Source organism: Sorex araneus, chromosome 3 (assembly GCF_027595985.1).
Source record: "Sorex araneus isolate mSorAra2 chromosome 3, mSorAra2.pri, whole genome shotgun sequence".
Classification (NCBI taxonomy): domain Eukaryota; kingdom Metazoa; phylum Chordata; class Mammalia; order Eulipotyphla; family Soricidae; genus Sorex; species Sorex araneus.
Genome location: NC_073304.1, coordinates 229,225,033 through 229,238,433, shown reverse-complemented (window position 1 = coordinate 229,238,433; position 13,401 = coordinate 229,225,033). Strand labels below are relative to the sequence as shown.

Here is a 13,401-nt window from a genome sequence, read left to right as displayed (position 1 = left end):
GTGCCGAGCCAGGAGCAATTCGCCAGGTGTGACCCCCCCCAAAAAAAAAAGCCAAAAATTCAAAATAAAATAAATAAGTTTGGCAGCTTGTGGCCATGGGTGTGAGAGGAAGGAAGGCAGGGACCACAGCCTCGGTGTTGCGGGGGAGGGGGGTGTCACTGGGGTCTCCAGGCTGCCTCGGTCTCCCCGCGCGTGTCCTCAAGCGTGGGCCCCCGGGCGAGCAGCATTCCGGAGTCGCGCGGCTTGACTGGCCCCCTCTGCCCACTTCCAGACTACAGTCAGGACGAGAAGGCGCTGCTGGGGGCGTGTGACTGCAGCCAGAGTAAGTAGCCCCGCCCCGCCCGCGAGGCCCCGCCCCCCACCGCCGCAGCCCGGGATGTGCCAAGCGTCCCCGCTGCTCCCCCTCCACCCGGGCACCCCCGCCCCAGGAGCTCATGAGGCCTCCAGGCTCTCTTTCCACAGACCCAGGACTGGGCCCCCCACACTCCCTACCCTGCCCCCAAATGCAAAATGATGCAGGATCCCTGACCCCACTCTGCTTTTCGATCAGAGTCTGGAGTTTGGACCTCCTCCTTCAGGGATGAAAGTGCCCTTCTATATGTCAGGGGCAGTGGTCCAGGCCGGGGGCTCGGCACCGGGCATCAATAGTCCCCCAGGGATGCTGGATCCCGTTTGAGGTGTGGGCGAGGCGTCGCACTGGCCTTTTAATATGGCACCCACTGGGCTGGAGCAATAGCACAGCGGGGAGGGCATTTGCTTTGCTCAAGGCCAACCCAGCTTTGATTCCCAGCATCCCATATGGTTCCCAGAGCACCGCCAGGAGTCATTCCTGAGAGTGCATGAGTCAGGAGTAACCCCTGTGCAACAGCAGGTGTGGACCAAAAAGCAAAAAAATAAAAAGAAAGAAAGGAAAGAAAACCTACGTTATTTGCCCATTTCCCAGCAAGGAAAAAACACACACACACACACACACACAAGACTGTCTCAAGTCCCTGACTCCCCATCACGGCCTGAGGTGAAGGAATTTGCCCCACGGGCCTTGCAAAACAGTCCCGAGTCTCAGAGGCCTTCCGAGAAAAGAAGCTGGCTGGGGTTTGTTGAGTGAGCAGACGGGGCAGCCCCGCGCTGGGGCCGGACATGTGGCTCAACCCCTCTTGTATTGACAGTCGTGAAGCCCAGTGGGGTCCACCTGAAGCTGGTCCTGAGGTTCTCGGACTTTGGGAAGGCCATGTTCAAACCCATGAGGTAAGTGACTGCCTTCCTCCTCCCTCCACCCGCAGGGAGTGGAAAATCCCCTGACCGCCCCCCCTCACCGCTTCTCACCCACCTCAAAAAGTCCAAAAATTTTCAAGCCATTTATTTCAGGGAATACTCTGGGACAAATTTACCCAACCTGGGACTGGAGATATAATATAGCGGTTAGGGCGTTTGCCTTGTATGCAGCTGACCCGGGTTCCATCCCCAGCATCCTGTATGGTCCCCCAAGCACCGTCAGGAGTGATTCCTGAGTGCAGAGTAAGTGCTGAGCATTGCTGGGTGTGGCCCAAAAGTCATTTGCATATAGGTATATGTGTATGTACATGTATATGTACATGTATATGTATGTGTATATGTATGTATGTGTGTATGTGTATATGTATGTGTGTATATGTATGTGTGTATATGTGTATGTATATGTATGTGTATATGTATATGTATGTATATGTATGTGTATGTATATGTATGTGTATGTATATGTATATGTATGTGTATATGTATATGTATGTACACGGCAGAGCCTGGCAAGGTACCCGTGCCATACTCAATATGCCAAAAACAATAACAATGATGGTCCCTCATTCCCCTGACCCTGAAAGAGCCCCCAATATGCCACTGGGCTACACTAGCACACGTCAGGGACGAATGGAGACATTACTGGTGCCCGCTCAAGCAAATCGATGAACAGCAGGATGACAGTGACACGGTGATAAGTATATGCACAAATTTCCCAAGCCTAGAGCTATCGAGGGTGGAGATAACCAGAAACAGAAGAGCTAGAATTAAGCAGAAATGTCACACCCTGCATGGCTGTCTCTGGGTCGTTGATAAGTCCAGGAGCCAGGCCGTTGGTGGTGATGTCCACTTCAGTAGCTGCTCACACCCAGAGGGGCCAGCAACTCCCATCTCCTGGCTGTGGCCAGGGGAGCTAGGTTCAGGCCCAGCGGTCGGATGACTGAGTGAATCCACATTCTCCCACTCTGACTGACACCAGCTCCCACCCAGTGCTCTCACTCTCCAGACATTTACTGCTCTTTCCGGCCTCTACTGGTCGGGATGGCAAAAGTAGAGAGTGAAGCAACGCTAGAACAAAGTCAGTGACACCTCTGAATTCCCTCCTACTTCATTCATAACAGCGAGTGGATGCCTTTAAAGCTTGTCCCCACCACGACCAGAGAGATAGGACAGTAAGGAAGGCATGGAGCTGTGGTGGCCACCACCCAGGTTCAAACCCCTGGCACCACATATGGTCCCCTCAGCGCCACCAGGGGTCACTGCTGAGCACAGAGTCAGACATAGCACTTGGTGTTGGGATATTGAATGTAAAATGTAATAACTCATCGTGAATGACTTTACAAAAAAAAAAAAGGGTTTTGAATCTAGCTGATTAAAGAACCTAAGTAAAAATAGTAACCAAGGTAAGATACGAAACAAGAAATGTTCAGATGCCTAAAAAAAAATATTAATTATGGGATGATTATCATGAACTGGATTAAAGGTATATTAAGCCCTGGCCCTCCTGCCTACATGCCTGGGTGTATGCCTGCGTGTCAGGGTGCCCCCTGCCAGCCTCATTCTCACGGAAGCCAAGGTATAGAAGCAAAACAGCATACAGAGCGCTTGAGACACTTGGCGACGCTCAAACCATCCTTGCTATCTGTGGTCAGATGTCTGGGCCTTGATGTCCATGTCCTTGAGGTCTGGCATGTTTTTCTTCCTAGACTGTAAACTCATGACTCCGAGGCACGACAGGGCTAACCCAAAAGGAATCGCAGTGGTTCTGTTTCTTTCAGGAGAAAGGGCATCTCTTGGGCATGAGTCCTCTCTCATTTATCCTTTTATGTATTTATTTATTTATTTATTTATTGCTTTTTGGGTCACACCCAGCGATGCTCACGGGTTACTCCTGGCTCTGCACTCAGGAATCACTCCTGGTGGCGCTCAGGGGACCCTATAGGATGCTGGGAATCGGACACGAGTGGTGCCCACCTTGCAGGCGTTCTGCCCGAGGAGCCCCTTGGAACTCAAAGCGTTTTCCCTTCTCTCCCGCCGTGCTTAGCAGCTCTCCTCCTGCACCCACGCCTGGGGCCTGGGTCCTGGGCCTGATTCCTTCCATCCCTCCAGACAGCAGCGAGATGAGGAGACGCCTGAGGATTTCTTCTATTTCATCGACTTTCAGAGACACAACGCCGAGATAGCGGCTTTCCACCTGGACAGGTAGGCCGGGCCCACCGCCTGCCACGGCCCTCGGCACACCCCTAGAATCCAAAGACGCAGGTGCCCATGCCACCCGGAAGGTGCCACCCGCCCTTGGCTTTGGAGCCGCGTCCAGTAGTGCTGGGGATGACGCCTGGTTCATTGCCGGGGTCACTCCTGGAGGCACGGGGGGCTCAGACTGGGCCAGTGCTGTCCTCTCAGGCACCTTTGGCCCCTGTCCCAGAAGGAAATGGATAAGAAGGAAAGGAGGGGCCCAAGATATAGTACCGTGGGTACCTTGCATTGGCCAACCAAGTTCAAACCCCAGCACCGAATAGGGTCATCAGAGCACTGCCAGGACTGATCCCTGAGCACAGAGCCCAGAGTAAGCCCTGAGCACTGTTAGGTGTGCCACCCCCCACCCTCCCACACACACAAATAAAACACCCACTGAAATAGAAAACATTAAATCTCAGGGCTGGAGCAATAGCACAGCGGGTAGGGCATTTGCCTTGCATGTAGCTGACTCAGGTTCAATTCCCAGCATCCCATATGGTCCCCCGAGCACTGCCAGGAGTAATTCCTGAATGCATAAGCCAGGAGTAACCTCTGAGCATCACTGGTTATGATGTGTGACCCCCCCCTCAAAAAAAAAGAGAAAAGAAAAAGAAAATATTTAATCTCCTCCCTCCCGTTGCCCAGCCATTGTTCCTCAGGGTGTAGGGTGGGGAGAATAGGCAGCAGCTGGGAACTTTCCAGAAACACACAATCCTGGCCTCCCCCTGGGCCCTGCAGAACCAGATCCTGCCCTTGGACTGGACCCCAGGTGGCTCGGGCACGTGGGCGCGTGGCGCTCTGACCGGAAGCCAGCTCAGAGGGGCAGGGTTGCTCTAGGACCCCTTTCCCCGCCCTTCTGAGATGAGGTTTGCCCTTCAGAGAACCCTCCGTCACGGCCCGGTCAGGGCAAGCCTCCGAACGCCGACCTCCTGGCCTGCCCTTTGAGCCGGGTTCCCTCTCTTTCAGGATCCTGGACTTCAGGCGGGTGCCCCCCACCGTGGGGCGGCTGGTGAATGTCACCAAGGAGATCCTCGAGGTCACCAAGAACGAAATCCTGCAGAGCGTGTTCTTCGTCTCTCCAGGTGGAGCCCCCGCCAGGGCAGCCCCCTGGGCTTGGGTCATGGGGGGCGAGGGGCAGGGGGGAGCAGGGGCCTCTCCCCGTGAAGGTCTCCCTTGCTGGGAGCATTGACAGTGCATAGGGTGGGCCCCCCAGCCCCACCCCCGGTCCACCTACATCACAAGACGAATGGGGGCGAGGGGTAGGAGCCAGATGAGAGGCCCCCTCCCCGGGCCCCGAGAGCGCCCAGTCAAATCGAGGACACTCAAGTCCCAGGGGGTCTTGCAGTGAGGCTGGGACCCCCCCCCAACCTCAACTCTCGCACCCCCTTTCCGTGGTAGGGGCGGAGTCTTCTCCGCCTCTGCCCTCTCTCTCTCTCTCTCTCTCTCTCTCTCTCTCTCTCTCTCTCTCTCTCTCTCTCTCTCTCTCTGTCTCTCTCTGTCTCTCTGTCTCTGTCTCTGTCTCTCTCGCTGGAAGCTCAGGGGTGCCCGTCACTCCGCGGGGGGCCCTGGGGGACCCGGCCTCGCGAGCCTTCTCTTCCCCCCCTCTTCTCCCTCCCCCTCCAGCCAGCAACGTCTGCTTCTTCGCCAAGTGCCCGTACATGTGCAAGACCGAGTACGCCGTGTGCGGCAACCCCCACCTGCTGGAGGGCTCCCTGTCCGCCTTCCTGCCGTCCCTCAACCTGGCGCCCCGCCTGGCCATGCCCAACCCCTGGATCCGCTCCTACTCGCTGGCAGGGAAAGAGGAGTGAGTTGAGCCCCTAGCCCCGAGGCCAAGGCCTGCCTGGCTCCGGAAACCCCCCTCCGCCTCCCCCCGCCTGCCTTCTTGGGTCCTTCTTTGCTTTGTCTCAGGGTGCACCCAACTGGCCGGGTCTCTCCTCCTCCGAGTTAGGAAGAACCTGGTGTGTCCCCGCACCGGGGCCACGGAAATGAGCCTCGGGCTGGCCCCTCCAGCAGCCATTGGGCCCAGGTGGAGCCAGGCCAGGATACAACAGGCAAAGAGCCTGCAGCCAGGTGGTCCCCCTGCAGCCTCTGAAGGGTGCCCCAGGGCCTAGCCCACTCCTGGACCCAGACTAGGCACCCACTGAAGCCCGCTTCATCCATGAGTGCCCTCAGTCACGGTGGGAAGGAACCAGAGCAGGTATCACAGCCACCACGAGAGCACCCCCACGGAGTGGATGCTCCAGGGAACAAGCTCTGGAAGGATCTAGAACCTTCTAGAAAGATCCAGAGCCTTCTCACCGTGTACACACTATAGCCCTGCCTCTCCCCCCACCCCCCACCAACCCAGGGCCATTGTCCAGGCTCCTCCTGGGACCGGATTAGAGAGAAGCAGGTGGGGTGGGGTACAGGAGCCATGTGTCAAGGACCCCCAACACCCTGCCATCTTGGCTCTTCCAGCCCCAGGATTTGTTCTCCCCCTCAGGTGGGAGGTGAACCCGCTGTATTGCGATACCGTGCGACAGGTGTACCCGTACAACAGCAGCCACCGGCTACTCCACATCATCGACATGGCCATCTTCGACTTCCTGATCGGTAGGTCCCCGCTAACCTCAGAGGGCAGCCCAGTGGGCCCAGGGGACAGACGTCGACGTGCTCCCCTTGCTGGAGAGGCCGTCTCGACCCTGGGGGGTACACAACCTGGTCCACAAGGGGCCAGGGGACTGGAACTTGAAGTATTTTCTCCCGTCACAAAGTAAAGAGGCAGATGGGGCTGGAGCAATAGCACAGCAGGTAGGGCGTTTGCCTTGCACGCGGCCGACCCGGGTTCGATTCCCAGCATCCCATATGGTCCCCTGAGCACCGTCAGGAGTAACTCCTGAGTGCAAAGCCAGGAGTAACCCCTGTGCATTGCCGGATGTGACCCAAAAAGCAAAAAAAAAAAAGTAGAGAGGCAGCAGCTGGGACCTGAGGGAGGGGGCGGGGCTGGGGAGGGCAGGGGGAGGGGAAGGGGCGGGAGAGGGCAGGGGAGGGCAGGGGAGTGCCCCTAGGGAGAAGCTTCCAACAAGGAGAAGCAGACGACTCTGAGGGGGGTCCACACACACACACACACACACACACACACACACACACACACACACACGCACTTGGAGCTGGTGTCACGGGGCGCGCATTCCAATTCTGGCCCCCTGGGACAGTCTGTCCTGTCTGTGGTACCAGGTCCCAGCTGAGGGCTGTGGGCTGAGAGGGGGTCAGATTCCAGCCCCGGCTGGCGGAAACCGCAGGCCCCACTCTGGGTCTACTTGCTTGCTCAGCTTCTCCCTCTGCGCCACATTAGCCACCCGGCAAGCGGCAGCTTGTGGCCCCAGGCTCAGGCTCGGCCTCTCATGACGTCAGGTGGCCCTGGGCCCTGGCCCTTTGGCCCTTGTCCCAGTGTCACCCCTTCTTCACAGGAAATATGGACCGTCACCACTATGAGATGTTCACCAAATTTGGGGATGACGGGTTCCTCATCCATCTCGACAACGCCAGAGGGTGAGTGTCCCGGCCACACTGCCGCACAGCTGCTGGGGGGAGGGGCGCAGAGAGCCAGTGGCCTCTGCCGTCCCATTCTGTCCCCTTTTGCCTGACTTGCTCCATTGCCTTTCTCTCTCGCTCTCAGTTAAGTACCATTTGACTCTCCTCGAGCCCAGGAGAACTGGTGGAAATCAAGGGCTTTTCATAACTTACTCTGGCTTGCTCCTAGCGACAGGACCCCAGCTCACTATAGTTGGAGGATAGAAGATGATGGATAGAAGGATGGATGGAAGTATGGATGGAAGGACAGATGGGTGGGTGAATGGGTGAATGGATGAATCAATGGATGATGGATAGCTAGATGGGTGGATGGGGGATGGGTGGATAGATGGGTGGATGGATGGATCAATGGGTGGGTGAACTGATCAATAGAGGATGGGTGGATGGATGGATGGATGGATGGATGGATGGATGGATGGATGGATGGATGGACGGACAGATGGGTGCATGGGCAGGTGGGATGGATAGATGGACTGGACGGATGGATGGATGGATGGATGGATGGATGGATGATGGATGGATGGATGGATGGATGGATGGATGGATGGATGGATGGATGGATGGATGGATGGATGGTTACATGGGTGGGTGGGAAAGAAATGGATTGGATGGATGGGTGATGGATGGATGGGTCAGTGGGATGGATGAATGGGTAGGTGAATGGCTGGGTGGATGGATGGAAAATCCTGCCATTTGTGACCCGAGGACAGTCTGGAGATGAAATGGCAGAACCACGGCCATTTCACCCTCACTGTGATGTCAAGAGAAAGCCCGAAAGCCTTAGGGAAGAAGCTGCCACTGGCCACCGTGAAAGCTGTTTCTTCTCCTAGGTTTGGTCGACACTCCCACGACGAGCTCTCCATCCTTTCGCCACTCTCCCAGTGCTGCAGGTAAGCTGTGGGGCGGGGTCAAGGACGGGTCACACTTCTGACACACATCCTGCCTGCAACTAAGTGCTCACTAGGAGACAGGACCGAGTCCTACTCCAGGTTGCTCCCAGGAAGACGCAGCACAGTGAATTACAGTGATCTGGGACACCTTCCAGTTGCCGGCTTGAAACTGCCCTTCACCCACTTTCACAGAGCCTGCGTCTTTGATATGACTCATCAGACCTCTGCTCCAACCGACTCACAGCTCATAAATAACACGAGTTGCTCATCCTTTCAGCAACACCCTGGTTAAGTCCCCATAAACCCTCATCAGCTTCAAAAGAAGCACTGAAGACCTTTGCCTGGCCACCATTTCTCAGAAGAATCTCAAACCTGATGCCATACCCTACCAGTGTTCTGGGCAGACTTGACCCACTGTCCACTGATGATGCCCAGAGTCAACTAGACATGTTCATACACTGAAAAAACAAAACCCAAACACCTTATTTTCAGCTGAAAAACTTGAGCAAGGCATAAGTTGTCTTTACTCATTTCCTAGGCTGACTTCCATGGGAAGGGGGGCGGGAGGAAGAGAGGAGAGGGAGGAGGAGGAAGAGGAGGATCATCATGACAAAAACCAGGCAGTTGGACTGGAACGACAGCCCAGCGGGTAGAGCATCTGCCTTGCACGTGGCTGACCCAGGTTCAATTCCCAGCATCCCATATGGTTCCCTGAGCACCGCCAGGAGTCATTCCTGAGAGCAGAGCCAGGAGTAACCCCTGAGCATCGCCAGGTGTGACCCAAAAAGAAAATCAAAAAATGGATTAAAAAACAGGCAATTAGGCTGCTTGTAACTCTAGTCCAGATCAGACTCCCACTTAAAGAGACATCAAAATCCCCAAGTCGATTAGCCCACCGCAGCCTCCCGCTCTGGTTTTAGAATCTGTCACGCTCATCAAGCTGACAAGAAACAAGCCAGAGGCTGACACTAGGCAGAGCCAGAGCCAGGCATGCGGCATCATTTCACCAACCAGAAATGTCTCAGCGGCTTTCAGTCTCCTGGGAAGGTCCTTGGGTGGCACCGGTTCTGTCTGCCAGGGCAGATGACGCGCTCAGGCTGGGCCGGGCTGGTATGAGGCGTTCGAATGATGCGGATACCAAGGCCTCTGCCAGCCCAAAGCCTCGGGCGGCCTGACCATTCCCCGGGGAGGCGCCCTAGCTGGGTCTCGGAACCGGGGCTACCACGGGCTACCTCCGCCGCGAGTCCAGGCCGGTTCCTGGCTTTTGTTGCGTCCCTCTGCTTCCTAACGTTGTCCTTCTTCCAGAATCAAGAAGAAGACGCTGCAGCACCTGAAGCTGCTGGCCCAGGACGACTACCGGCTGAGCGACGTGATGCGGGAGTCCCTGCTGCACGACCCGCTCAGCCCCGTCCTCACCGAGCCCCACCTGCTGGCCCTGGACCGCAGGCTCCAGATCGTCCTGAAGACCGTGGACGGCTGCGTGGAGGACCACGGAGAGCAGTGGGTCCTGGCCGATGGCCCCGAAGAACAGTCGACCCCGGATGTGACCAGCTAAGGGGGGGGGTGCGGGGGGCACCGTGGCCCATTTCAGCGCGGAGCCAAGAGCAGGCTCGGCTACACGCGGCCCTCCCCGATGGAGGCTGGAGGCCGAGTCCTGAGCTCGGGACGCAGGATGGCCCTGGAATTTTCTAGCAGAGAAGCGGGAACCACTCCCCCTTTTCCGAGGCACCCCCGCTCCTCCCGTGGACGGCCCTGGTGGCCTTCGCCCAGAAAGCACCGGCGTCCGCCAGGCCACAGACGTTCTCCCGGGAACTCACACGGGTCGGCTTGGAAGGTCTGGAAGCCCCGGGCCGGGAGGCGCGTTAACTGTAACAATAAAAGGACAGCAAGCGGAACCCGAGCTGGCCTTGGGATTCTTACTTTCTTCCTCCGAGAGGGATTCCCGATCCACATAGAACATCTGCCCTGGCACCAGATCCCAAAGATCGAAACTCGGAAACCCTCAAACCGGGGCCCAGCACCACTTTCACTTTCTCCTGAGACGAGGCCCTGGGGCCTGTGTGCAGACGCCCCCGCCAGCCAGCCCCCGTCTCTCAGGAACAGTAACAGGAGGCCCCAGGAAATGGGGTGGGCCCTAACAGAACCTTCATACCCGCCCATCTGAAGGGTAAAATCCCATCGGGGATGCTCACTTTAGTGTCCAGAAAGAGGAGCCAGGACCAAGACCCTCAGGGTACCCCTCATCAGACCCAGGGGTGCCCCCAGGGGCCCCAAGGAGCAGGGAACTGGCCGACTCTAGCCCGGCTCCGTCCCTAGCTGCCAGCTCAGGCCTCCCAAGACCTGCTTGCCCCCCCTCCCTTCACAGCAGGAGGGCCCCCCCCTTCCTCATCACCCCACTGTGGGGCTGAGAGCCGAAACTTAGACCCCTTCTTAAGCCCCTTTATCGGGGCAGCCTTTCTTACCCTACTGACTGCAATCCCGAGTAACAACAATGCAGTCGCCCTCTGCCACGATCAGACGTGGGGGAGTGTGTGTGTCTCGGACAAAGGCGAGGGCCTGGGGCCAGGCCTCCCCGCCCCATCCCCGCATCACATGTGCCCCCCAAACACTGCCAGGGGTCACTCCCACTCGGTCCCCCTGAGCAGCCTAGGTCTGGCCCGAACCCCCCTCCCCCCGCCTTACCCCACCCAAGAAGAGGGGCTCAGAACCTAGGAGGGCCGCGGCTGGCCCCAAGGCGGGACAAGGTAAGGAACTGGAGAGATCATTCCCAGCTTCTGCCACCTATGTGCGGCAGTCCAGAGGCAGGAGGGTACCAGCGGCAGGTCACGGTCCCCAGAACCTGCCACCATCCTCTGGGCAGGGCTCACCAAGACCAGCCCCCTCCCGCTACGGAGGAACCCACTTGGGACTCCGCCCCCTGCCCCACCCACCGGGGGGGACACAGTGCCCAGGCGGAGATCCACGGGACCCCCGCGGCTTGTGTCTGCAGCTTAGTGCAAGGGGTTTTTTCACTGGAACACAAAAACCCAACAGGATTTCAGCCGGCTTATGAAGTTTTATTTATGCCCTTTAAAAATTAAAAAAAAATAATAATAATAATAAAAAGATGGGCTCTTCAACAGAGGAGCCTGAACCCAGAGGCGTCTGGTTCTGAGGGGATTCTGCAGCAGCTCAGGTGAGGATCTCCCTTCGGAGGAGAGACGGGGTAATTATACCTGGAACGGAAAAACAAACATTCAGGCAAAGACCCGGCACACACTGCAGCGCCTCAGAGAGTCGAACCCAGTGTCTGCAGGGCTGCCCGCCTCCCCCCGCCCCCGCCCCCACATGTGGGAGTGCCCGTTACACACGGAGCAAGAATGGGGCCTAGGACACAGAGAGCAAATCAACACCCTTAAACACTCCATTCTTGCCCCCGCTAACGCCGTCATCACCATCACTGGTCAAGATGGCAAAAAGGGGGCAAGGTTTCACTTTTAGGACTCTGAGTCATCAAATTCTTCCAACATCTCGGGCTGTGTGTGACTCTCCTTGACATCCAAATTCTCATCCCTAGGCCGGGGAGATGGTTCGGATGGGAGCACACGCGCCTGGCCCTGAGCATACATGGCTTGAGCTCAATCCTTTAGACCCCAAAGCCACCAGCTCTACACTGCCAGGCCAGTGAGAGTGCTCCCTGTAAAAAAAAAAAAAAAATCTTAGATGGCTCCAAGGACCTAAGAGCGAAAGTTTTGCACACGGGAGGTCTAGGTTCGATCCCCAGCACCCAGCTGTGTGTGGTCCACAGCCACAAGCGTTGTCTCCATGGCAACATTTCCATTACTACGGACAGCTAACCTGCTCTGTTTCTGAGAGGGCCGTGGGAGAAAGGAGTTTTGGCGGAATTCAGCTTAACCTTCCTCAAACTCTGGAGGACCATTTGAGTTTGGAGTCCAAATGGCCCGCAGTCGATTCTCTTACTCGTGTAACTTTTGTGGTCTCAAAAGTCCCTACGAATCCACAGACACGGAAGCATCCGCTCTTAAAGGAGAAAGAGGCTTTATTTGGTTGGTTCATTAACATCAACCTCAGGGCCGACAATATTCTAACGTGAGTCAGGAGGAAGCTATTCTCTGCAAGGCACGCCACAGCCTTCCTGCCCTTAGCATGATGCTATCAGGTTCTATCTTCAACTGTGAAATCTTGAACAGAAAGCTCAAGTATGCAAAAAAGTGACACCAAACATCTGATTCAAGTGCGAGCCAAGTCAGAGTGTCGTTTCACTGGACCCAGCCTGGGCACAAGCCATGTCTGTCGCTCCCACCTGGGCTCCAGCACCAGGCAAGAGCTCAGAGGACGGACCCAGAGGTCTAAAGTGAGAAAAATGCCCGCATTTTGCAAATCAGCATAAACAAGTAATCAAGATCACAGGACTAACAAATTCATAGTGAGAGTAACAACGATGAATTTAAAAAAAAAAAAAAAGTCTCCACCTAGTGGTAACTTCTAGTCACAAAGCTCATGAAAAAGCTTTCTTGTCCAAACTCAGTTAAAAATGAAAAAAATGACTCATTAGCAGTACTGGTTTTAGGCAGAATCAGGATGCAATCACAGCTTTGAACTCATACCAACAAACAAATGTTAAGCGCAATACGTGCACAATATAGTGCCCCATGTTAAAAAAAAAAACCCTAGGGTAAAAATAAGATTTAATAAGCCATCTCACATTAAATGGCTTCTTCCCGTTTTGAGTCCATCTAGAGATACAGCGCCAGTGCCTAAAAACACTACTCAGAAGAGTTCATTCGGCTCTTAGGGTCTGAACGTAAACTAGACCTAAACCGGCACACAGCCAGCTGGCACCAGGGTGCAGAGAGAGCACTAACAGACTTCTGCATCCAGGTGTGACCACTGGGGGCATCCCTCCGCACTGCCAGGTGTGGTCCCCAAATAAAACAAATGAACCAAGGTCTGACAACACGGTACTTCAACTTTCAAAGGTTGGCATTTAAGTCAATGAAAAAAGCAAAGAAATGATTCTAGGAGAACCAGTATTTTAAGGGGGCGAATTTAATTCTCACCCAGAGATTTCCCAGAAATTACTTGGCCTACAGACCTCTTTGTTCAGGAAAAAAAAAAAATTCACTCACCACGCTCCCCTACCAGGATTATCCCAGCTTCCACTGCATCCCTCCCTCCCCTTCCCCTCCCCCTCCGGAAACAGCCAACACAGAACAGTTTTCTTTAGTTCAATCTATTGACTTAAAATGGTTCCAACGTCAGCAGGGTTCAAGGGGACTACTGAATCTGGACAAGGGGCACATGGTACACACAGATTAAAGAATGTTCTAGAGTACGACCTATTTTTTTTAACATCATTGGAAGTAAACAAATACCAATATATTCATGATTTTGTCGTAACCACCTCAATTCTCAAAAGTAATCTGAG

The 13,401-nt window shown here is 55.4% G+C and overlaps 1 protein-coding gene across 1 annotated transcript in view; it reads left to right on the top strand.

Annotated features, from left to right (window-relative positions):
- FAM20A (FAM20A golgi associated secretory pathway pseudokinase) overlaps positions 1–9,873 on the top strand; it is a 62,089-nt gene extending 52,216 nt beyond the window's left edge. Inside the window, exons 3-11 of the mRNA XM_055133757.1 lie at positions 272–322; positions 1,167–1,245; positions 3,382–3,474; positions 4,477–4,592; positions 5,134–5,314; positions 5,993–6,102; positions 6,960–7,041; positions 7,914–7,973; positions 9,279–9,873. Of these exons, the coding sequence (XP_054989732.1) occupies positions 272–322; positions 1,167–1,245; positions 3,382–3,474; positions 4,477–4,592; positions 5,134–5,314; positions 5,993–6,102; positions 6,960–7,041; positions 7,914–7,973; positions 9,279–9,528 (1,022 nt within the window). The 3' untranslated portion in view covers positions 9,529–9,873. The remainder of the gene's footprint in view (positions 1–271; positions 323–1,166; positions 1,246–3,381; positions 3,475–4,476; positions 4,593–5,133; positions 5,315–5,992; positions 6,103–6,959; positions 7,042–7,913; positions 7,974–9,278) is intronic.
- The last annotated feature ends 3,528 nt before the right edge of the window (positions 9,874–13,401 follow it).